Here is a 25,832-nt window from a genome sequence, read left to right as displayed (position 1 = left end):
GACAGGCTCTATAATTTGTGGGACCCAGTACAAATAAAAATGCAGGAATACCTTATTCAGAAATTATTAAGAATTTCAAGATGGTGGCAGCAGAGCATGAAACAAATATGGGACTCTTCTGAACACATGTGGTAAGCCTCAGGTAGGGTCTGTTTTTGTATGCAATTGGATGAAATACATTCGTGGATGGTGGGAAAGGCTGTGATTTATACTGTTATAATTCACATATGTCCAGGTGTTTGTGCAAACTCTCAGTTAAAGAGCAAAGAAAGGGCTGATCACACCTCTTCTGTGTGTATACCCCTGGGCAGAGGCAGAATTCAGGGCAGACAGAGTTCTCAGGGAGCTTCCACTGTACCCCAGTCACAGCAGAGTAAGGGGGATGGCAAGTCAGCTTTACCCCTCATGCCCATTGAGACCTGGAGATGCCTGTCTATTATTTGATCATCACTGTGGCCATGTGCAGTGCAGTGTATCATCTGGGTCTTCTAGATGAGGTTGTTGGGGCTCAGAGAGGTTCATGGTCATCTGTGGTCCATGGTCAAGCTAGGATTGGAAGCTGGGCAGTCTGAATCCAGAGTCCATGTTCATCGGCACACTACATCATTGGACAAGTCTAATGGAGTTGGGTCATCATAAGCAGTTGGCTTGGTGAGACCAATAGGGTTTGGCCAGACATAAGGGGGCTGTTTTTGAGGGTCTTCAAGTCCTAGGGCCCATGGAGAGGTGTGCCACAAGGATGTCCTTCCAGCAACAGGAATGCAGGATGGATGACAGCGCCAAGGACGTCACTTGCAGATAAGAGGAGCCTGAACCAGGAAACAAACTTAGTTTTCCTCACCAAAGGGTCTGTCACACATGGTCAATTTCTGAAATGAATCCATAAGCCAGGAACATTTGTCTAAACACTTTAATTAAAATGCATTGTAATAGGATGAAAGCCAGCATCTAAGAACAGTGTTCATGTTTGCTAAGAAAACAGATGAAAATATTCCAGGTAGCCAAACACATTTTGATAATGAAATTTTACACAGCTTCTTGGTTTTAATCTTATTTAAAATATTTATATAGTTAAAAAAAATAGTTTGCTATTCATTTTCTACCACAGTACAGGAAACGTGGAGACATTTGAAATCGGTACAGATTCAAACACATAAAGATTCTGTTTCAGCTGCAAAATTACAGTATTCTGAGCTGTCCCATCCATACCTTGGTGACTAACCAGTCCAATTCTATTTGGAGAATAACGCTAGCCTCAAATTCAATTTATCTACAGTCCAACTTTCGCGAAAGCATCAAGTTTAATGAAATATCACAGTGAAATTAAGACACCGCTAATCTCATTTCAAAATCAATTTTCTTTCTGGGACAATTCTTGGGAGCCTCAAGAAGCTCTCGCTTCATATAATAAGCAGTATATATTCAAGGGTTGATATCTAAAAGAATGAGTGTGTTCATATAAAAAAAAAGATTCCTTATAAAATAGGATCTCACAGTAAAGGTGCCTTTGAAATATTTTGCCATCTACTGCAGGGTAATACATGAACTTTATTGATATATCTGAAATCCTTGGCTAAAGTTGGAAGCATTCTCTATGCTTGGATCTTAGAATACGTAGTGCAAATATGAGTATGCTAAATGGAGATGGTGAAGACAAAAATTAGCCCAAACTTCCAGACTTCCCCTATTTAAAAACAGTGCTTACTGTATGAAATTATGTATAAGATTTTTGTGTATTGCAGCATTATTATTATTTTTTTTTTAACAGCATGAGACTGGAAACATTGCAAATGCCTGTCCGTGGAGAGCAATTCAACATTATGGTCTTTGCATACAATGGACCAGATTGCAGGCATGAAAAATCAGCACGCCCTTGATGTACTAAGGGAGGATCTTCAAATTAAATCAAATGCAAAACAACAGCAGCTCTAGTATGTTACTATTTGTGTAAAGAAAAAAAAAAGAAGAAAAAAGGAAGGGTACAAGGAACTGATGTAGTGGTTTGCTTCCAGGAAGGGGACCACGGATGTTGGGCACCGGGGGTAGGAGAGATCATTTTAACTGGGTAGCCTTTTGTACCCATGAAAATATGTTATTAGCTTTTAAAGTAAATTAATAAAAGCTTTTTAAACGGCTATAATCATGCCGCTCATCATTATATTCAATGTGGTGATTACTCAGATCATGTGGCATGTCATCAACTAGATAAATCTATTACCCTGGGATTTGGAAATGTTTAGAGCAGCCTGGCAACTCCCATATTGTGTCATTTTTTCACAGGGGAAATGAATGTTCTGCTTTTAGTCTGATGGACAAATACACAACATTTACAAGCCCTCAAAGGCCCCTGGTGCAGTGGCGCAAGGTCCTGTGATTTTATATAAAGTGGGCAGTATCTATTGGAATTCCGGGCCTTTTGTGTTCATTGTTGCTGGTGGAAACAAATAGTCCAACACTAGTTTTTGTTGTTAATCACCCACTGCCCCAAGAGCCAATAGGTATGCAAATAAAATCCTCCCAATATTCAGTGACTGAATGACTCCTCCCCACCCCACCCCCCTTTTATCTTGAATCATTACAGCAACATGACTTGATCTGGAGAAACTTCAGGACTGTCAGTGGTGTCAGCGGTGATTTCTGTCTCCTAGGAGTAATGGAAGTTGCTACCATCATCCCTATAGCAAGGGTGTCAAAAGCAAGCAAGCATCAAGCCCTGCAGACCAGACCTGAGGGACCCGTAGGGGTGCCCAGAATCGCTCACAGTTACGGTGGCCAGTAAGCCCACTTCCATACTGGCATCCGACTCGGAACAGCCTGGGGAAGATCCTTGCTAACCACCCCAACCAGCACAAGATCCCTAATGTGACTGCCCGGCATGGATCATCAGGTCAGGTGAGCCGTAATTCCCATTTAGTCAAATGAACAGCACAACTGTCCTTTTGGCTGACAAGGTTTTTTAAAAAAGTAATCTCGGGGCGCCTGGGTGGCTCAGTCGTTAAGCGTCTGCCTTCCGCTTAGGTCATGATCCCAGGGTCCTGGGATCGAGCCCCGCATCGGGCTCCCTACTCTGTGGGAAGCCTGCTTCTCCCTCTCCCACTCCCCCTGCTTGTGTTCCCTCTCTCGCTGTGTCTCTCTCTGTCAAATAAATAAATAAATAATCTTAAAAAAAAAAAAAAAGTAATCTCTACACCGAACGTGGGGCTTGCACTCAGGACCGTGCAATCAAGAGTCGTATTCCCCGTCGGACTGAGCCAGCCAGGTGCCCCATCTGCTAGCAAGTTTTCTATCCTTGAAATGTGGGAGATGAAATTCAAACATCCAGTAATAACCCCTTAGCCGCCAACAGAGCTTCCCAGGTGTTGGAGCCCCGTTCTCTGCTCTGCCTATAAACTTTTAAAACAGAAAAGAATTTTGTTCTTAAAAATCATAGTTGGGAGAGGTAGGGTTCTCAGATGACGGTGGGAACTTAGGGACAGGAACACTACATTTGTCGACTTCAAGACCAGCCCCGGCAGAAGCCGATGTCGGGGGGCAGGAATGACAGACTCTCTGTTCCCCGGGGAGTCTGGGCCTGCGCAAGCCGGCGCGGGGCTGGGGACCGGCCTGGGGCGCGGGGAGGACGCGCCTGCACCCGCCCTGCCGGGAGTGGCGCGCTGGGGGCCTCCTCACTCGGCCTCCTTCTTCTCCTTCGGGATCTCCACCGACAGGATCTGCTCACCGGGATCCAGGCCCGGGCTCATGCAGATCCGCATCGAGGGCTCCTCGGGCCTGGCCTCCCCCTCCCCGCCTTCCTCGGGCTTCCCAGGGGAGGCAGGTGGCGGAGAGCGCGGGGCCGGGGGCTCAGGCGATGGGGGCTGCTCCGGGGCGGCCGGGCCCGCCTCTCCCGCAGCGTCTTGCGAGCTCTTGGCCTGAAATCCGGAAAGGGTGATTGGTGAGGCAAAGAACGTCTGAGAGATCTTGGAGGGGTCTTGAACACCTTCCCATTCCCTTTCTCGGACCCCCAAGGAGGAGGATGGCAGAGGGCCCAGGGGTGCAATCTAACGGATGGGAAGTGGGGGATCAGAGCGGCATCAGGATTATTCGGTAGAAACAGAATATATTATGGGGAAGTTTAGGGATTAAAAGTTTAGGGTTGGATTTGGTGGATATTTTCGGTCTCCGTTGATTGGCGGGGCTAGAAACCAAGTGAAGTTGCAGGTTCAAGCCTGCCCCTGAGCTATGGAGAGAGGAGCGGCTGTGACCAGGAGGGGGCGCCAGCGAGGACTTTGCAAAGCTGCGCCAGCTGCCGGGTCCACCCGGGCTGCCCCGTCCACCCTGGATACCAGGGCTGGATGCTCCTGGGTGAATAGAAACATTCTAAGCAAACAAGACAAAGGCTGAGATGGCAGAAGCAGCCTGGCGCCCTTTCTGGAAGGTCTCAAAGGTGGAGACCGCCACGCCCACCCCCATGCCCCAGGAGAATGGGCAGGGTACCACTGGCATTTGGCTGGGCTGAGCCCCCATGCTTATGGACTTGGTGGGGACTTCCAGCCTGCAGGCTTCTGGGTTCCTGTGGACACTGGCTGTAGTCTGTGTATCAGTAAAAACCCAAGCCTTCGTGGATACCCGTGGCCTGTCCTGCCCTGTCTGACCCACCTCTGCCTGGACATAAATGGGAGGGAGTGGCCCCCAGAGGAGGAGATCTGAATGGTCCATAACTATCCGAGACCCACTTGAGATAGTGGTAGTGAATTTAAAATGAGAGCGGTCAGCATGCTTCTGAGGAACAAAGACCCCCTGAAGTCTGCTCAAATCATAGGGTGTTGAAGGAAGGGAAGTGGGGTGGGGAACCCCACTCATAGAACCCAGGGCAACTCTGGGGACCTGTCCCTCCCTCTGTTTCTGTGTTCCTGCATGTTCTGGCGCACCTGTTCTGCCTTTCCCTGTCTGTCCTAAACTCTGACAACACACTTCCAGGGCAGGTGCCCATTATGGGACTTCCAGAAGCATCCTGCTATGAACAGAACCAGAAGAATCATGGGGAGGTTGGTCAGGGGCTTTGCCAAGTTCAAAAGGCTTTTAAAAAGATATCCAAGGTATCCTGTTTCATCTCTACAACCCCATGGGGCAACCATGAGTAATCTGGGTCTCAGAAAGCATGAGGAGCTTCCCCAGGTCACAGAGCTGGCCGTGACAGAGCTGGGATTTAGACCCGTGTCTTTGGATTGTTATTTCAGAGCTCCTTGCACTCTGCCATTCTGCCCTGATTGTTCTGAAATTGCTTTTTATTAGAACTCTCATGCAGATTTAATTCACCTCTCCAAGCTGCCTGGGTGGAGAGCTAATACTCAGGAGAAATAAGCCCCATTTCAGATAAAGCCTTTCACCGTCCTGAGAACAGTCTTGGAATTCATGTATGCTTATTCCCATGTAGCAGCCGGCACTAAAGACCCCAGCTTGCTGGCTCGACCTTGACCCTGGCACTTGCGAGCTCTTGGCCTCAAGTGAGCCGGGCAACCCTGTCTGTCCTCTGTCTCGGGCCACGGGTGGCTGTATCTTGAGAATATCTTGGAACCCTGGGTAGCTTTGATGTCACCTCCCAGACTCCAGATGTCAAACGATCAGATGGGTCCGCTGGACTCTGACACCAGCCTGGATTGAGACTGAGTTCCCTGGGCTCCTTTGAATTCTGTCGTGTAGTCTCAGCACCCTCCCTGCCACTGAGCTCCTGCCTACCCACCGCCCCCCTTCCTAGCAGCCTCCCTGAAGGACAGTCATGAATAGTCATAATTAGTGCAATCATTCTAATTGGCATTTTTGGCATTAGTCACAGAAAAGAGTCCCAGAACTAATTTTAAAATTCCCTTCAGGTTTCCGAGGGCGGGGACAGTCGGCACTGTGCCGGCCGGCAGGGTTTCTTCTCTTCAAATCTCCTAAATTGTCACAGACACAAAGATTAAATATGAGAACATCACGGCCATCTGGGGAGAGACCTTCCCTGCCCACGCCCACTGCTCCCACCTCTGCAACAGCACGGACTCCCCTCGGGGGACTGGCCCCCCTCAGCCCAGGGACGGGCATGGGAGCCTGGCGTCTCCCAGGGCTCCACAGCGAATGGCTCCGGAAGTGACGTGAGATCCGATTCTGTCCAATGACGGTGAGCCCTGGGACTTTTGCTGGAATCACGGGGCAAGAGGGGCTTCCGGTGGGAGTGGCTAACCCAGGAGGCGGCAGTCCTAGTGCTCTTGCGATCTGAAGCCATCCTCGAGGGAAGCGGACATGGCAGGATGGCAAAACGAGTCCCACTGGCAATATCTGAGCTTTTGGATCCAGCCTTGCCTGGACTTTGCAGCTACTTGGCCCAATCGATTCCCTGTTCCCTTAAGCTAACTTGAGCTGGCACGGAGACCTGCATTTGTCACTTGCCACCAAAGGCGTCCCGACCGGTAGGAAGGAGGGGGAGACATTCCCTGCAATGAAAGGTGGACAGTCCGGGCTCTGGCATGAAGTTGAAATGGCGGGGGCGCCGGTTCCCCACCGCGTTACCTGTTCCAGCAATTGTTGCTCCCTCGCAGCTGCCTCCAGCACAGCGAGCTCCTTGACCCGGGCCCTCAGGTGGGCAAGCTTGCCGGCTTTGGTCCCCTTGCCGCCCACCTTTCCTGCTACGGCCAGGGCGGCATTGAAGAGCTTGGGCGTGCCTGTCCGGGGAGGCAGGATGAGCACGCTCTTCGGCTCCCTGGGCTTGTTGTTATTTCTCAGCATTTGCCTGAAAGAAAGCAGTGCCCGCGCACGTCACAAGCATGCTCTGGGAGAGAAGAGAGGCCTGTCTGTGGAGGACCCTCTGCCGGAGCTGCTGCAGGGGGTGGTCGTTCTGGCTAACAGGCTGTGAGCAAGCACAGCGTTGGGTGCTTTATGCACAGCATCTCAGTGACGGATCGGAACAACCCCAATGACATGGGTCTTACTGTCTGGACCCTTATAGAGGAGGGAACGGAGGCTCAGAGGGGTTGAGTCACTTCTGTGAGGTCACACAGGAAATACTGAATGATACTATAACAGATGGACTCAGAAACGGGATGCCCAGATGAAAAAAGACCCAAAGCTTTTCTTCTCTTCCTTTTGCTTTCTTGTCATGTCACTATCCTCACCATCACCTCTGTCAACACTTAATGAGTGTCTATACGTGTCAGGCCCTGGGCTCGGTCCTTTACAGGCAGTCTGGTGGCCCCTGGGGGTCCCTCTTCCTAGTGTCTGTGCCTCCGTGTGATCCTCTCCCCTCGGGGGTGAGGGGGACGTGTGACTTGCTTTCGACCAGTAGAATACAGCAAGGGTGATGAGCTATCCCCTTTGTGAACATGTCACATGGGACTGTGATCTCTGTCTTGCAAGGAGACTCTCCCTTCCTGGCTTTGATGCAGCCAGGGGCCATGTTGGGGGAGGCCACGTCGCAAGAACCAAGGGCAGCCACCAGTCAACAATTAGTTGGGAATGGAGGCCCCCAGTCCTACAACCATAGGGAACTGAATTCGGGTGACCACCATGTGACCTTGGAAGCAGGTCCTTCCCCAGGGGAGACTTGAGATGAGACTCAGCTCTGGCCAGCACCTTGATGATGGCTTTGGAGCAGACCCACCTAAGCCATCCCAGACTTCTCACCCATAGAAGCTACCTAACATGTACTAATATTATTATGCAACAGACAACAGATACACACTTTGTCATTTAAATCCCACAGAATCCTTACAGGGAGGCCCCTATTTTTCTCCCTCATTTCAAATAAAGATATGGAAGACCAGAAGGGGTAAGTAATTTTCCCAAGGTTACACAGTTAGGAAGTGGTGGGTGCAGAATTAAAACTCAGATCTAAAGGCAGTACGCCATGCTGCTCTGTAAATAAAGCTAGAATCTTCCATCAAACAGAGCCCCAGCCTTTGATAGTGAATTGTTCATGCTACAGATATGTGATGCGTGGTTTGGCTCAAGAACAAATGAATTTCGTCTGCAGTCTGGTGGGCCTAGACTCCTAATTGGCAAATTCATTCATCAGGGCTCCAATAAAACTTGTTTGTTTAAAAATGAGGACATTATTGGCTGCTTATCTAATCAGAGGCAATGGATTTAAATTGTGCATATTGATATTAATTGGCCAAGACTTGCATTTTTTGGCTGGGGCTCCCCCAGGAGAGCACAAACATGATAATTCATCAGAGGCCTCTTCATGCCTGGCACCATCACCTGTGTTATTCAGTCCGTAATTCACAGCATGACAGTCTGTGGGAAGGCTCAGCGTGGTATGAAAATGACACAAAAGAACCCTCTGTGGGACCTTGGCTGATGGCTAATGGCCATCCCTCTTCTGAAACATTGTGCTGGCTTCTGGGACATTTCCAGATTCAGGAAATGCAGCCTCACTTTCAGATGACGTGGTTTCCTATAAGCAGGATCGCACGTTCATCCCTGAAGAGAATGGCATGCGTGGAACCTTCTTGCCCCATTTCTTGGAGTGGCCAAGACAGAGAGCTGAGCCCTTCACGTCTCTGGGGCCCCAGGTCCCCCATCTGTAAAGTGAGGAGTTGAGACAGAATCCCGCACGTGGCTTTCACCAGCTCAGACGTCCCCAGGCCCTGTGGTTCTCAGACCACGTCTTCCCTCTGATGGGCAGAGCTCCCGCATATTCCCTTGCCTCTGTCCTGAAGCTTGCTTGTCCAGGGAACCTGGCTCTCTGATGAATCATGTTAGAGCGCTGGCCTCAGGGCCTCTGTGCTGCAGGACCCGGGGGCTCCTCCTCTTTCCTCACGTTCTCCAGCGCCTGGCTGCCAGCTCGCCTAGCATGGTCAGCAGCCTCCGCGGGATCCTAGCTGATTTGCCAACCCGTCACCTCACCTAGCCAAAGGAGTGGCTGGTGGCTACAAGCGTGGCTTTCTTGGGCCTCGCTCCTCATGCAGGGGGAGGAAGGGAGGGCAGGGAAAACTGGCCCGTGCTCTCAGACAGAAACAGTCAATTCTCAGTATTCGTGGTAGTGTCGTTCTCTAGAGTCCCTGCAAATACTGAATTAGTGAGTACCGAAACCATTGCTTCTGGCGGAAATAGAGAGTTAGGTTTCTGGTGAGCCTCTCACTGACAACATTTCAGCTACTGATCAATACTTGTGTGTGTTTCTGTTTAAAGACATCTGATTTAATATACAGTTGATTCATTGACATGGAACTCAGGACCCACAGCTCTATGAGTCATGCCTGAGCAAAGCTTATCTAAGCCACGTCTTCTCTGTAAGGGACATTCCAGCCTCCTGGCCCTCGGGAACATACACAGCACCTCAGCACCACACTTCGGGGCCATTTTAAATAGGGAAATCGCCAGTGACAATCACAGAAATGTGAAAAATGCGGTACTAAATAGACCACGAACAGATTCTTGTTGACAAGTGTTCAGATGCTTCTGAGCTGAAACAATAAAGTGGAGCATCACCTTGGTCAACTTCTGCTGGGAACGTGCACTTAGGGCAACTCAAACTTCCCACTGCTGTCTCTGTGCACGTCCGCGAGTTACTGGGGATGCCCAGGAGTGCTGATTTTGGGGTTCCAAATACATTTTAGTGAGTAGGTGAATTGCAGATACAGAATTGCAACTATGTGAATCATGAGGATTGACAATACTTCCCTGCTCCTCGGGAGAGTCAGGGGAAGTGGGCAGAGTTTGTGGGAGAAGTTCAGAACAGACCAGTCTTTGGAAGGGCGCAGTAGCTTCCTTAAGAGCAAACAGGTAAATTGAGTTATGGGGCAGCTTCCTTCCTCAGGGGACCCCAGCATCCTGTGTGTATTATGCTCTAACCTCAACACAGCATCCACTCATCTGGGGTTGCCAAAGGGATCCTGTGAAAATCTAAGTCACCTCAAGTCACCAGTCTGTGTAAAACCCTACATAGCTTCAATCTCCCTCAGAGCAAAACCCAAAGTCACTGCAAGGCTTTACCTACAAGGCCCTGCCCACTCTTATCCCCTTGACTTCTCCCATCCCAAATCAAGCTACACTTATTTTCTGGCTGGTCTGCACACACACACTGAGCCTTTCCACCTGCTGTCCCCTCTGGCTGGAATGCTCTTCCCTGCAAGCAGTCCCACTCACTCTTCATTCTGTGCAGGTCTCAGCTGAAATGCCAGGTCCTAAGAATGGCTTTTCCTGACCAACCTCTCTCAAGGAACTCCCTCCATCACCTCCGTCTCCTCAATGTGGCTTTTTGTTTCCTTGTAGTCCTGTCCCCAGCTGACACATCACAGAATCATTCATCTCTCCACGGTCGGCCTCCCCTATTAGAATGCCAGCTTTATTTGGTCCCTGCTGTGTCCCTGGGGCCTAGAACTATGTACTCAATAAATGATTGTGCGCGATGAGTGGATGTTGTAAGTTTGTGCCCTTTATCATGACCTCTCTCTGTGCAGTTTATTTATGGTGTCATTTCATAGAATGAGATAGAAGATAGGAATATGGGGTAAAAGGCATGGAGGAAAATCCAGATATGTAGATTTAAAAGGCTTCATCCAGTGGGAAAATTACAGAGAGGATTTAACGGATAAAGAGGAACAATTATGATTGTGAATATTCATTGAGCTCTCCCACCTGCCGGTACCCTGCTGGAGACATTCGCACACACGCTATTTTATTTAATTTTTCCAACAACAAAGTAAGGGGTTAACATACCCTTATTTTACAGAATTGCAGAAAACTGAGACAAGAGAAGTTAAGTAACTTTTCCAAAGCCACACAGCCAGTATCTCACACAGATAGGGTGTGAGCCCCATCAGCTTCCCGAGCCTGTTGTGCATTTTCTATCACAACCATGCTGCCTCTGTCACTCAGCTTGAAACCTGATCCTAAGGGTCAGAAAGCAAAAGCCTGCTTCTCTAAAAAGTTACCCACTCTTCAACAGTACAAAATACAGATGCACAAGGTTATTCGCTGTGGCACTGTTTATAATTGCAAAATATTAGAAATCTAACTGCCCATTCACAGGAACACTCTGCAACTGTCAGAGGAATGAGGAAACTGATGGGTCTATGGACTGAGAGAGAATGTTTTCCAGGATTGGTTGTCATGTGAAAAAAAGCAAAGTGCAAAAGAAAATCTACAGTATGCTACGTTTTGTGTAAGACAGGGAAAATAAAATATTCACCAATCTGCCTATTTTTGCAAAAGGAAACACATTAAGGAAGCAGCAGAAACTAATGAGACTGGGCTCTTGTAGAGTCGGGGGTAGCAAGTGGGGGAAGCTGGGACACTTCTCCGGGCACACCATTCTGTTGCATTATGACTTTTGGTACCATGTTAATGCATGACATATTCAAAACAACAAAAAATCAACAAGGATTGAGGCAGGAGGAATCATTAAAAAAATGGAGCGCAAACCAAAACACATGAGCCTGGGTACATTTCAAATGAACAACCAACCACGCTCAAGGGAGGCAAAAGAAAACGAATCCAATTAACTCTGAACACACACTTACCTCATAGGTACTTAGGCTAAAGACAAAAAGAACAGCACCAAATATTAAATTCTGCTGAGAAGGCTTCCCCACCACCCCAGTGCTTTGGGATAGCAATTCTGAAATTGCTTTGTCTGTATTGTAGGACTGAATAAATGAGTGAATGCAAATGAGGGCAAAGAGATCCAAATCTCTCAGTGTTGGAGAAGGAATTTACAAAATAGGGAAAAGGAGAAGATTTGAAAGAACTCTGTGGTATTAGACTGAAATTGTTAGATAGATACAGATGGAAAAAATAGATGTTGAGATATATATACTTATATGAGTGTATATATGTATATTTGCATTTGTATATATAGAGGGGCATGCAGGTGTGTTTCCCAGCTCTGTCCACTTGGGAGCCTAATAGCACCCTAGTAGCCATGAGCACACATAGTGCTCAGATGTTGGTTTCTAAAAACCATTCCCCCCTGCAAGGAATCGGGCTCCTTGGAGAAACGGCCATTCCCAGGGATGTGGCAGGAAAGTCACAAGATGAGCCCGGAGCATCTTATTGTGCTTGTAAGCAAGGAAGTGCTAAAATGGTCTGGGGACATAACAAAGAGCCACAGGGCCAGCCTAAAGAGGTCCCTGCTGGCTAAATCTGGAACAATTTGAGCATCAAAATAATGATTATAACATTATTATGGAACAAAACAAATCCATATTGATATAGATAAATGAATAAACAAATACATGGGAGAGAAGAGAAAGCTCGTCCTCACAGTAGAATGCTCCTAATAAATGTAGAAGGCATGATGAACTCAGAAAAATCACCATTTTGCAACCATGATGGCAATCACTGATTTAGCAAGGAGCCCTCAGTGGATGCTGAACATAGCAAGTGAAGGTTTGATGGGAAACAGGAGGTCTAGATAGCCTCAGACTGACTCCCTGCTTATTACTTATTAATTACAAGGAGAAAAATGTTAACTTCAGCATGCAAAAACCTAAACCAAGTGACCAAAGGGAAAATCATCAATCCTAGGAGAAGCCAGCATCCCGTGCCTCTCGGTACGCTGTACTAAGAAGAACACAACATCACTTTTTTTTTAAAAGTAGGCTCCATGCCCAACGTGGGGCTTGAACTCACAACCCTGAGATAACGAGTTGCATGCCCTACCAACAGAGCCAGCCAGGCGCCCCCCCAACATCACTTCTGAGAAATTCCTGCCCCCATGCAGAACCTGAAGGTAATCATGAGAAAACATCAGAACATCAGCTAACCCTAAGTGAAGGGACATTCTACAAAAAAACTGGCCAGTCCTCTTCAAAGAAATCCAAGTCACTGAAGATAGAAAAAGGCTGAGGCGCCATCCCAGATCCAAGGCGACTGAAGATACGAGGCTATGTAATGAAACAGGGGGTCCGACACTGGATCCAGGAGTGGAAAAGAAGACAGGAAAGGCTATAAAAGGCATGATTGGGACAACTGGCCAAATTTGAAGATGGACTGGGAATAATAGCATCATTTCAATACTGAATTTCCTGATTATGATAAAGGTACTATGGTAGATAAGATAAAGGTTTAGTCCTTAAGAAATGTGCACTGACATACATGTGGATTTTTTTTTTTTTAAATAAAAAAATGTACCTGGCCTTCTTCCGGAGTAACTTCTGAGACTCGGGATAATGCACCAAAATTTCACTGAGGTCCTTCTTGTCCAGAATGAAGAGGTTGGTAAACCCGTGGGCGACCACATTGGCCGTGCGCCGATTCCCGCCCCCAACAGCCAGCAAGCTGGGGCAGGGAAGGGAGGAGGTGAGAGCTGGCAGGCTGGGGTTGGGATCCCACTAAAATGTCCCTTTCCACCCCTTGCCCAGAGCACAGTGGCAGCCCCACACGGGCGAGAGCCGGGGCCCACCCTGCATATGTCAGCATCCACAGCGGCTTACTCAGACCCACCAAAGGGCCCTTGAGGATGAGGTTGTCCCCTCCCCCACTGGCCACCTCCCCCCCAGCTTGGGCTCAGGTCCGCTCATTTCACCCCAGCTCCCCCCTGACCTTATTTCTCCAAACACAGATCCAGGCTTCAGCGTCACCAGCACAGCCTTCCCGTCGGGGCCACCCAAGACCTGCACCTGTCCCGCCTGGATGATGTACATCTCTCGGCCTATCTCCCCCTGAAACAGAGAGGGTGTGAGCCCCCTGCCATCGCCAAAAGTGACCACAAAGGTGGCAGGGCTGGGCCCGGAGGCTGCTGGCGCAGCTCAGAGGAACCTGGGCTGGTCTCCAGCCCGACCACTGACACGGTTTGTGGTGTGGAGCCGTCACTTCCCCTCTGGGGCCTCAGTCTCCCCATCTGTGGATTGGGGAGAGTGGCCACCCCTGGCCTGCCTAACTGACAGGATTCTGTGGGGAGTTAGTGGTGTGATGGGGAAGAAAGTACTAGGTAAGCTAGAAGGCACAGTTGTAATGGCATTCTGGAAATTCCCAATTATACACGCCAACGGAGGGCCGGGGGCATGGAAAAAATTAACAATGGTTCATACGATAAATTGATACCTGTGCCTAGCACATGTCACTTCAGGAGCTCGGTAAGCGTTTGCTAGCTGAAACAGGAGTGGTGACAACGTCGATAATGAAGTCCAGCTGTTGTGCGACATTTTTCTGTGTGAGGCATTACTCTAAGTGCTGGGCCTGCTTAATCCTCCACAGCTCTGGGGTAGGAACTCTTGGCCCGAGGTCGCAAAGCTAGGCCACGGGAGAGCAGGGATTTGAGCCCAGACAGTCTGGTTCCAGACCTCATGGTTGCTGTGGGTTGAATGCTGTCCCTCCCAAACCCATATGTTGAAGTCCTCACCCCCAGGTGCTCAGAATGTGACCTTCTTTGGAAATAGGGTCACTGTAGATGTCATTCGTTAAATTAAGATGAGGTTGTACTGGAGTTGGGTGAGCCCCTAATGCAATATGACTGGTGTCCCTATTAAAGGGACATTTGGACACAGAGACGGGCATACCGAGAAGACGAGATGAAGTGACACAGGGATAGGATAGCCATCCATACGCCCAGGAGAGAGGAGCACATCCTTCCCTCACAGCCCCGAGAAGGAACCAACCCTACCAACACCTTGATCTTGGACTTCCAGCCTCCAGAACTGAGAGACAATGCATTTCTGGTGCTTAAGCCGCCCAGTCTCTGGTCCTTTGTCAGAGCAGCTGCAGTAGACTAATGCAATGGTCTTAATCCCAAGTTAAAGCAAACGAATGAATGAATGCATGCATGCATGCATGTATGAATGGCTTGCTGTGGACTGCAATCAGAAATACCCAATCTGGGGCGCCTGGGTGGCTCAGTCGGTTAAGCGTCTGCCTTCGGCTCAGGTCATGATCCCAGGGTCCTGGGACTGAGCCCCGCATCTCACTCCTGCTCAGCGCAGAGTCTGCTTCTCCCTCTCCCTCTGCCCCTTGCTCATGCCCTCTCTCTCACTCTTTCTTTTAAAAATAAATAAAATAAATAAAAAATTTTAAATAAATAAATAAAATCTTTTAAAAAAGAAAAAGAGAAAGAAAAAAAAATACCCAGTCTGCCATGCACCTTCCAATCCTTGTGCCCTCACAAGCCCCCGGCTCCCTGTCCATCACATCTGGCATGTTTATGTTGGTTTTTTTTTAAGATTTTATTTATCTATTTGACACAGACTGAGAGATAGTGAGAGAGAGAGAGCACAAGCAGGGGGAGTGGCAGGCAGAGGGAGAGGGAGAAGCAGGCTCCCCGCTAAGCAAAGAGCCCCGAGCAAGGAGCCCGATGCAGGGACTGAATCCCAGGACCCTGGGATCATGACCTGAGCTGAAGGCAGCTGCTTAACCAACTGAGCCACCCAGATGCCCCATATCTGGCATGTTTAAAAGGAGAAAGAGCAAGGATAGGTAAATTGATGACACTGGATTCATTTGACAAACGTTTCCTGGGCACCTCACACAGGCATGAGCTTCTTAACAAACAGGAAGAAAGTTCCATGCCCCTGTTTCTGTGTCCAATTTGACATGGGGCTGAAGGGTCTAGAGAGCTCACCCTTGCCTCACTAAGCCCCCTTGGGGTGGGCGGCGGGGGGCGTCCCAAGGGTGTCTCAGCAAGATCATCGCTGAGCAAAACTGGACAGCAGAGGGCGCCATTCACAGTTGCTCATCAAGTGCTCACTTCAACATCCCCCTGCCAACTCCCACCACCTGGTCCAGTCTTCCTCATTTGCCAGCAAGTTCTACGTACCCCCAGGGATAGTAACAGCAACAATGGCACCTGACTCTGTAGGCACAGCTGATTCAGTTTTCACAACCACCCCATGAGGAAGTACCAGCAACATCCCGACTTTACCCATGAGAAGAGACTCAGAGAGGGCAAGCCACTGCCCCAAGGCTGCACAGCGAGGAAAAAGCCCCAGTGTCAGACAAATCGTTCTATTGCTCCTAAACCCCTCTTGGCCTCTAGGACTGCAGCTTTAAGTTTTCAAGCATCTGTAGCCTTGTTTCCCCACTTCTCTGGGCTCTCTGCTTCCAGAAACTTCACTGCTATATAGCATACAACTTGGAGATGGGGGCCTTCTTGGGCTGAACTTTCCTGAGTCTCACAGGGGTTGCTTGGGCATTATTTTCACCCCTATACACACACCCAGCCTCAACAGCTCAGTAACAAGGGGACTGAAATCTGAGTTCTTGACGTTCCGCCCAAACCACTCACTCCAGGTGACCGTGGTCTCACCTTGAGTCCCAGGGAATGGGAGCAGAAAGGGCCTTCGACACTTTGTAGCCCCAGGTTCAAATGCAAATGTTTTCCAGGATCAGATGGGCAGTTTAAAGACTGAAGGGAGCCTGGTATGGGGCAGTGGGGAGGGGTGGGGCCTGTGGCATCAGGAGGGAGGGCGACGTCCCCCTTCGGGGGCAGCCCCTTCTCCACCCACTCTTGCTATTTGGGAAAGTGGAGCTCTGTTTTCAACCAGAAATCTGGATTTTTACGTGAAACCTTCAAATTTTTAAAGGTTGGGGACTACTTCAACATTTTTTTTAAGATTAGGAAAAAAAGAAAAACACCTAAAAAACCACGAAACAGTGCACGAGCTGGCCCCTATGCGAAGGCCATTGGTTTGCAACCTCTGACCTATCCCAGCCCTTCCTCCGCTCCATTTTCCTGAAAGGAAGACCAAGACCCTGGAAACAGTTCCATCAACACAGTCAAGGCCCCACCTCTCGCGAGGCTCCTCACTTTCCTCTTCTGGAAAGTGGGGCTCCTCACCCTGGCTCCCCTGGTCCTGTGTCAAGGGAACAAAGCCTGATGCGCACCCGAGTGCAATGCCTGGAGCTGGACAAAGCTCCTCGTGCCAAACAAGCCGGGAGCCCTGGGGGCAGCTCACGGGGGCAGCATCTCCTCTCCCTCCTCAGCAAGTCTGCTCTCCCTGGGCCTTCAGAGGCACCCGCTTCAGCCCAGCTCCTGGCCGGCAGGTGCGCTGCAAATCCCAGACGGCCTTGCAGCTGCCTGGGGCCACCCACCTTCTTGCACACGTAGTCGTTGGGCAGGTAGACGACAGAACGGAGCCTCTTCAGCATGTCAAAGATCAACTGTCGGTCACAGCCCTGTCCCCAAGAGGAGGGGGAAAGAATGCCCGTTTAGAGGAGGGTGGGGGCTTGGGGCTCCCCAGAACCCCGGGGGCAGGGGTGCTGGGTGGGCCGTACCTGGAAGAGAGCCACTTTGCTGACGATGTTATAGTTCACGTCGATGGCGAGGTCCAAACGCATCTTGTCTGGAAGCTGCACCATCAACTCTGACTCGTCTGCAAAGGAGACACTGACAATGATCAGAGGCACATCCTGGCCTCCACCCGCCACCCCTACACAGGCACACACGGGGCCCTGGCCACACCACTCTTCTGTCCCTCCAGAGCCACGCTGTATTGCGAGAGTCCCCCGCTCCGGGCTTTTCGGATGCTATTCCCTCTGCCAGGGAACACCCTCGTGTACTTCCCTGGTTAACTTCTACCCATGCTTCAGAACCCAGGACTACTGTCACCTCCTCCAAGAAGCCTTCCCTTGAGACCCACACACCAGCTATTAGGTTCAGCAGTCTCTGTGCTGATCACACCCCGTATGGCAATGGTTTGTTCGTGCTAGTCCGCGCTTCTCACGCTCTCAGAATGTTAGCAGGGACGAGGGTATATCGAACACTGTTTTTACAGAGCGCTTTACAAAGATGGTTGTATTAAATCCTCCCAACAACCCAACAGGTGCCCACTACTATAATGCCCACTTTACGGAAAGGGAGGCTCGGGAGGGCAGGGACCTGCCCATAGCCTCACAGCCCAAGGGGAATGGAGTCGGTATCCCACCCGGGCCGTGGGGCTCCAGGGCCTGTCCCAGAATAGCAGGGGCTGAGTCTGTTTTGTCCATGATGGGGTCTGCAGTGCCCAGCAGAGAGCCTGGCATGGAATGAATGTCGGTACTAGGGACAGGAAATGCACTAACTTGACCCCCAATCCCAATGCCCCTCCCACTGCACCACAATCGTTTGTGGGCTCAAGTGTGGATCTGCACGGCCCTGGGCAGGTGGAAGCCCTCTCTGGCCCTTCATGTGTGGTTCTGTGGAAGGGGACAACGATTCGGATGTCACAGGTCTGTTCCTGGAATGGAATGAGGTGCTGGACGGGGACCATGCCTTGTACAGAGTGAGTGAGCCAGCAAAGGATACCAAGGACACCTCGACCACTCGGCTGTCCACAGTTGTGACAGCCCCCTCAGCTCAGGAGAACCTGGAGCTGAAGTGTGGCTTCTTCGAGGCCAGAGGGAACCCCTGGAAGCAGGGGGGCCCTTGAACTAGCTGAGAGCATTGAGGGGTCCTAAGACACAGTGCCAGTGGCCCCCGGCTTGTCAGGGGCCCCCGGAATGATGTCTAAGTTCTGAAAACAAAAGTACTAGCTCCCAAAGACAGAAAAAAGAGAGAGACTGGGGGGGGGGGGGGAATTGTGACTTAATTAACATATAAGTAGCATATTCCCATTTCATTAAGGGTTCCATTTAGAATTCGGGAAAACGTCACTACATTTGAAAACAGCGCACAGGTAAGATTGTCCCACTTCGCAGGAATTACTGAGCGCACCCCATCATTGACAAGAAAGCAGAAACAGTGGGGAGTTAAACGCATTGTTGCGGCCAAAGAATTTCAGAAGAAAAGCATAACATCAACAAATTTACAAAAACTTTATGTGTATGGGCACGTGGGTGGCTCAGTCAGTTAAGCGTCTGCCTTCGGCTCACGTCATGATCCCAGGGTCCTGGGATGGAGTCGCACATCGGGCTCCTTGCTCAGTGGGGAGCCTGCTTCTCCCTCTCCCTCTGCTGCTCCCCCTGCTTGTGCTCTCTCTCTCTGACAAATAAATAAATAAGATCTTTAAATATATGTGTGTCTATGGAAAGAGAAGGAGAGAGAGGGTCTTCTTTCTGTCCTGATTTCAGCTGTACTTCCATCTCTGATGGGGATGCATTTCAAGGCAGGGGAAGGGAGGGGAGGCAGGGTGTCCAGAAGACAAGGCTCTCAAGCCTTCAGGGGTCTCCTGACGGCCCAGCTTGGGGCACCGCATGGGCCTCCCTGGGTGCCCCTCACTTGAATATGTTGGGGCCACAGCCAAGAGGCCCCAGTGCTCAGGACCTCAGGGACACGGGTCAGAGGTAGGGCCCTGGGAGGAGGGGGCCAGAGGATAGCTGGTGGCAGCCGTGGGCACCTGTCTTACCCAGCATGCCTTGGGACTGCCAGGTGTACTCGTACCAGGTCTTGACCCGGTTCTGCACGGACCTGGGGATCTTGTAGAAGTTCATGTACTTCACGGTGCTGTCCATGCAGCTGCGGTAGTAGGTCTGCCCAGCTGTGGCGGCCCCCACCACGTCTCTCATCTAGGCGCAAGGAGGAAGCGTCAAAGGGCAGAGTGGGGCTTTGGGGGGCGGGGTGTCACAAGCACATGGACTCTATTCAGACCGGAGGTGTGCGAGAAGGGGGATCAGGAGAGAGGGAGACCCATGTCCACACACAGAGAAGGTTGCCGATGGGAGAAATTCTGCCCCCAGAGTGGACACGGGACGGGAGGAGTGAGGCTGCTGAGTGCAGCCACCCGCTAGGAGGAAATACCTCGCTGGGCTAGGCTGAGTCTGGTACGACCTGGCCCCTCAGTGCCAGAGGCCACTTTGACATCACTGCAGGAAATGTGAACCCAGTGTACTGCTCCTCAGGGCAGGACCCAATTCTGAGGCCCCCTGACCGTGGCCTCATGCACTGATTAAAATAGGAGACGCACCCCTGCACATTAGACATCCCCAGGGGTTTCTCTCCGAGGGAACAGCCCAAATCCCCAGCCTTTGCAGAAAGCCATTCAGCCCAGCTCTCCAAAGACATCCCAAAGGGACCAACCTTTCCAGTGGAAGCAACCGTAGAGAAGAATGGGACCTAGACCTCCACCCCTATCCCCTTCACCCAGCAGGTCCCAGAGCTCCAGGCTCCTGAGTCCAGGTCCCGTGGTGTTTCCTGGACTTAGTCCAAAACGAATGGCCACAGATGATGACAGTTCTGGCAGCAGTGGGAGGGAGGGGGTCCTGCAGGCCGGTGGGTGGCAAGTCAGACTAGTGACCCAGCTACCTGTCCGATCATCACAGAGAAAGCGAAGACACCCGTGAAATAGTTCAGCCCCTGGAAGACGATTTCAAAGACCGTTCTGGGGTCAGGCAGCCCACCAATGGTGATGAGGGTCTTCACAGCCCAGTAGTAACAGCGAATGTAACTGGAGAGGGAATAGGAAAGAGACCTCAGTCAGCAAAGGCCCCCCCCCCCCGGTGAGCCTGGGTGGCCCGCTCTAACAGATGTGCAATATGCACATCTGTTTCTACGTGCAAGGAAAACAGCCTCCCACCCACAGAGCATGCGGTCTGCAGACTGTATTCACAGATGCAGAGACATGTTGTCACCTCCCTTTACAGATGTGGAAATCAAGCCTCCAGGAGATTGCTAGAAAGACTTGGCAGGAGGGAAGACCAGGGTCTTCTGACTTCTGATGTCTGGGCTCCCTCAATATTCTTTCAATTTCCACTAACTTCCCTTTGTCATCCCACCATGTTGGTTCATGGGAAGCAAGAGTGACATTGAACTTGGAAGACATCTCGAGGACTACGTTTTCTGACCCTCTCCCTTGCCCATCCCTTTCCCAGACAGGGAAACTGAGGCCCCAGAAGGCAAAGGAAGCACTCATGGTCACCAGTAGGCCAGGTCCAGAGCTGGGATTAGAATTCAGTCTGTCATCTGCTTCTCTGAGTTGTCACCCACAGTTGGTAATGTCGCTCCATGGACGCAGGAACCAGGGAAGGGAGGTATGGGCACAGGAGATGCCCCGAGCTCATCTCATTATCACAGAGAAGTAAGAGTCCCTCATACATCTGTTCACACCTTGAGGCTGGGCCCTCCCAGGGGTCAGCAATGAGTGACGTCACCAGGGCTCAACGACAGGACAATCCCAGCTGGCTTTCCTGTGCCTTCCTGTCTTCCTACCTGGGCACGCAGGAGGCGTCCAGAGCCTGCGCTGGCCCCAGTGTCCTGATACACCCGCACTTCTGAGGTCCTTGCTCAGCTCCAAAATCAAGACCATCATCCGGCTGGCAAATCATCTAGTCTGGGGACGACCCCAAACGGGTCCTCGCCTGGGCTCTGTTCACCGCTATTTATGCAGAGTCATAGTTAGAACATGGGCTCTAGATGGGACTGCCTGGGCTCACACTCAGCTCTGCCACTTATTCACCACCTAACGTGGACAAATTACTAATCTCAGCAAGCCTCGGCTTCTTTCTCCTAAAATGGCCACGGCAGTAGCACATCCTTCGTGGGGGATCGTGAGGACAAAATGAGGTCCTAGAAGAACGCCTGGGACATGACGGGCTCTCAGTCAATGTCAGCCACCACCTTCTCTGTCGCTGGTACCTGCCACATGTCTGCAGTTAGGGAACATCAGACTCACCTGTGTCCTCAAGAAGCTCACCATCTAGTGGGGACAGGCAAGAAATCGTGCAGAGAGCACTGGGAGGGGGAGGCAGAGGTTGTTGGGGCTCTGCCCCTGACTACTAGCTGGGGGGCCTGGGGCTGGGCGCTGGACCACCCTGCACCTCATTCCCACCTGGTGCATAGAAACAGGACAACATGGGCCTCCCCCATAAAGACCCCCATCATGCTGTTCCTGGCCACCAGAGGGCGTGCAAAGCAGCCCTAAGCAGGGACTGAGCTGAGCGCTGTCTGGGAGCAGAGTGGGTGCTCCTGGACCCCCAACAGAAAGGGGACAGGAACAATGTCCCCAAACCTTCCCCCAAACTCTTTCTGATTGGAGATATTCTATTAGCATGGCACGTCTTAGGGGTCTCCCTGAAGTCCTCGTGTCTTCCATGCTACTGGGCCTGTGGGGACCCCCTGCATGCTCCAGGCCAGGCAGAAGCAGAACAGGATGAGGGACCCAGATATGTGGGAACTTGGGTCCTCAAGCCCCTGGGCCAGAGCAGACACTCAACAAATGGTCTCTATTTTGAAAGTGATTATTACCCGTGATACTGGACTTCTGGATGGATCCTTCACTCTTTGTGCTTTTTTGCACATATTGGGGGTTCCCTGTAGGATTTTCATCTGGAGAAGAATAAGACTGCTAAGACAGCGTCCCCCTTCCAAGTCGCTGCAGAAGGAAGTCCCTGTCCTCCCCTTCCCTGCTTGCCCTTCCACCGCAGGCCTGCCCGTGATGGGTGTGCCAGGCCCAGTCCTGGGACCAGGGTTCTCAGCTTGTTGGGGCACAAACCTCTTTGAGAATCTAAGGAAAGCTAGAAACCTTCTCCTTAGGGAAGCCAGCATGTCCTCAAAATTTAGCTCCAATTTCCAGGAGGGTGGTGGTGGGACCCCCATCCATCTCTGGATCCCGGCTTAGGAACCCCTCTCCTGGTACGCTGGCTTCCCCATAAGAATGACCATAGCTAGGAAATGGTCACTGACTCCTGTCCACATGCTACATACATGAGTTTCTCATTCCTCGCAAGAAATCTGAATGTAATACTATGCTCAGGTTGTAGAGGAGAAACTAAGTCTCAGAAAGGGGAAGGGCCTCAGCCAAGGTCACAGAGCAAGTTCTTCCCTTCCCAGGACTCCTGTCCCTTAAGCCTATGCCCTGGCTCTCCAGGCTCACACCCCTGACCTGGACCCCAGGTGCTTCTGCTGCCCTTCCCGCACTGCCCTCCCTCCCCCTGACCACACCAACCCTTTGTCTGTTGTTCCCCGTAACCGGTTCCTCAGCTTCCCCCCCTCCCCCCGCCCCCGTCCCCCCAGGCCCTCCTCCCCTCTCTTCCCCAGCAGAGTCATCTTTCTGAGATCCCTCTGGGTCCTGTCATCTTCCTGCTTCCAAGGTTTGGAGGCAAGAGGTCAGAGGGTAGCTGGGTTATCTTTCCATACCCATCCGACCTTTAAAATTATGGCAGCCTACGGGAACGTCCTGCACTTTCCCACCGACTCTTCTGGAAACCTGGAACTGCTCTAAAAAAATAGTGTACTAATGATAAGAATAATAATTTTTTTTAAATCTTAAAAATGTTCATATTCTTGGCCAGGCCATCCCCCTTTAGGAATTTATCGTGAGGAAACAATCAGGCCAGAGGACAAAGATTCAGATACAAAGATGTTCACTGCAGTGTCACGCGTCGGACTGAGGAACTGGAGACCCTTCGGTGCCCAGGGATGAGGCCATAATTAAATAAACACTGGCCTCTCTGCACGGAGAGGGCATCAGTATCATGGTTTTTTTACAAAAATTAATGATGGGCAAATATGCACGATATCATGTTATTCTATATCCCTGTGGGTGACATATTTTTCCACATTTTCACATTTCTAACATTGGGATGGATCTTACAATCTATGTGTCCATTTATTGTAATATTTCTTTTTTTTTCCCAAAAAGCTGCATTGACTCAATGTGTCATAGAAGGAACTGCATCTTAGAAGCAAAGAAATATAGTGAAGAATGTTTCTGATACTTCTTCAGTAATCAGAATAAATAGATATGAAACAAAGAACAGCAAAAAAGAACTCCATACTGGCTCCCCATTGCCTAGAACAACGCTGTTATCCCATAAAAATACGATGCGACCCACCTACGTAATTTAAAATCTTCTAGTTGCTACATTTTTGCAAAGTCAAAAGAAACAGGTGAAATTTATCTCAAAAACAATCACTTTTTAGTGACCCAAAATATCAACATTAATATCATTTCAACACGTAACCAGTATTTTAGGCGTCAGTAATAAGGCAGTTGACATGTTTCTTCCTATCTTCTGAACCTGTATTTCACATCTCAGTCACGCTGCGTTTCAAGCACTTGGTGGCCCCCTGTGGCTAGCGCCACCGTATCCGGATAGTCCCCACCACCATCCAAGATGGCTCCCAGAGCCCTGACTCCGCCATTTTGCAACTCTGCGCCTTTCTTCCGGCTGCTCCCTCCCCCACAGCTTTCTCTGCCCCTTCTCTCCACCGACCAAGGCCAAAATCAAACGTGGCTTTTTGGAATTGACTGTCCAGTGCCACCTTCCCCATGCCTCTCCAGCACCAGGCAGAGCTTATGCTGGTTAAGAATGCAGCCCTGGGTTCAAATCCCAGCTCTGGAACTTATGAGCTAACTGTGTGACCCTGGGAAGTGACTTCCCATCTGTTACCTCCTCTATACGATGGGAATGATGATAGTGCCTATCTCGAGTGATGACTGGAAGGATTAAGTTACTGTGTTAAGCAGTTAAAGCAGGGCTAGTACAGAATAAGCGTTCTCTGCTCTAAGTGCTTGCTGCTATGATCAGTAGTAATACTATTGTCATTGTCCTTACTCGAGCATGTCCACAATGTATGGCAGCTGTCTGGGTTGGCAAGCAGGTTTCACCTTGTTTTCCAGCTCCCGCATGGCTAGTGATGCCCAGGGAGCTATGCTGAGAAGTGTGTTCTGGCCTCCGTCCCACTTGGCCGTGTCCATGGGAGAGAGGAGTAGAGGCACATGGGAAGCGAAGGTGCCAACTCTACTAGGCTTTAGGAGGCTGAAAGGATCTCTCTAGCAAGTCTTGTTCCTGTCTGTGCCCCTCTGTGCCTGGCACACGGCGGGGGCTCAGGAAATGTTAGCTCAGTGAGGACGCAGAGACGCGGTCCTCAAACTTCCTCGGGAGCAAGACAGCCTCCACAACATGGCAGCAATGGCATCTCTTTCTGGGACTCTCCGTGAATCATAGCCCCAGGAAGAAGAGTGGGGCTCACCTGTTTCCCACGCCATCGTAAACCCAGTGAGTGGAGCCGATGCCCTCATAGGCTGACGCCCAGTAATACAGACATGAGTTCATGTGTAGGCTGTACAGCAGGTAAGCCGTGGTCCTGATCACCCTGCAGGAGAAGGAAACGCATGAACAGAGCGGCAGGGGGGCGGCCATGACCTCTCACCCCAAGGGTAGGAACTGCAGGGAATAAGCCCACCTTCACCTCCCCTGCCACCCGCCTTGGACATGCCCCTGGTGGAGCGTCACGGCCCTGGCCCGCTGCCTGGCAGGATGGACACCTGGCAGACACCTGGCCGGATGGACTGGGCCAACCGCATGCTCTTCGGAGACTTCGCCAGCTAGGGATGGTGGCGTGTGAACAGCGAGTTGTCCAGGCCAGGGGCTGGGATGGCCCTGAGTTCCGTGTGCAGACAGTGCTGGGGGAGTGAAGGACGGGGAAGGACAGCAGAGGCTGTATCCTTGGAGAGGGGCGGGGAAGGGACGGACGCGTGCAGGGAAGGGCCCCTCTGTGAGCGACATGGAGAAGCTTTGTCCCCGTGTGTGGCCTGGCTGGGCTTGTGCCCCACTCTCCGACATCAAGAGATGGCCCACTGTCCTTACAAACACCCCCCCCCCCCCGTGTTCGAGCTGGATTGAGGGGCCCAGTTCCCTGCGCTGAGATCAAAATGACACCCGGCTCCCTGGAAATAGCGGTGAGCCAAGCATACGAACCTCTGTGTGCCCTCCGCACAATTGGGGGAAATGGGACATTCCTGGCTCTCTAAAAAAACAAACATCCCTTCAGAGAAGGGCCAGGAAGAGGCCTGGCTTCCGGTAGCACTGGGGCCTGCGGGGCCAGAGGAGCTTGAAAGGGGAAGAAATATGAGTAGAGAACGCCTTGCTCCGTTGTTACTGCGAAAGGCCCATGTCGTGTGCGTGTGTTTCTCACCTGTAAATATAGGCTTTGCTGAGGATGGATTCCAGGCGGCTGTTAAACTCGAAGAAGGCCATGTACTGGGAGGAAGAGCAAAGCATCAGGACAGCCCGCTGTCGGTGGG

General features: G+C 50.8%; 1 protein-coding gene across 1 annotated transcript in view; it reads right to left on the bottom strand.

Annotated features, from left to right (window-relative positions):
* Nucleotides 1-896: 896 nt before the first annotated feature.
* The window catches only part of CNGB1 (cyclic nucleotide gated channel subunit beta 1), a 73,057-nt gene continuing 48,121 nt past the window's right edge, over nt 897-25,832 (bottom strand). The window contains exons 25-34 of the mRNA XM_081806522.1: nt 25,724-25,788; nt 24,779-24,901; nt 20,111-20,252; nt 19,215-19,374; nt 17,167-17,264; nt 16,984-17,067; nt 13,504-13,622; nt 13,093-13,239; nt 6,526-6,745; nt 897-3,908 (exon numbers count right to left, since the gene is read on the bottom strand). Of these exons, the coding sequence (XP_081662648.1) occupies nt 3,666-3,908; nt 6,526-6,745; nt 13,093-13,239; nt 13,504-13,622; nt 16,984-17,067; nt 17,167-17,264; nt 19,215-19,374; nt 20,111-20,252; nt 24,779-24,901; nt 25,724-25,788 (1,401 nt within the window). The 3' untranslated portion in view covers nt 897-3,665. The remainder of the gene's footprint in view (nt 3,909-6,525; nt 6,746-13,092; nt 13,240-13,503; nt 13,623-16,983; nt 17,068-17,166; nt 17,265-19,214; nt 19,375-20,110; nt 20,253-24,778; nt 24,902-25,723; nt 25,789-25,832) is intronic.

The sequence above is a fragment of the Leptonychotes weddellii genome, chromosome 16, assembly GCF_054177405.1.
Source record: "Leptonychotes weddellii isolate Sample4059 chromosome 16, ASM5417740v2, whole genome shotgun sequence".
Taxonomy (NCBI): domain Eukaryota; kingdom Metazoa; phylum Chordata; class Mammalia; order Carnivora; family Phocidae; genus Leptonychotes; species Leptonychotes weddellii.
Note: the sequence above shows the minus strand (reverse complement) of the source record. Positions and strands in the feature narration are given on the sequence as shown.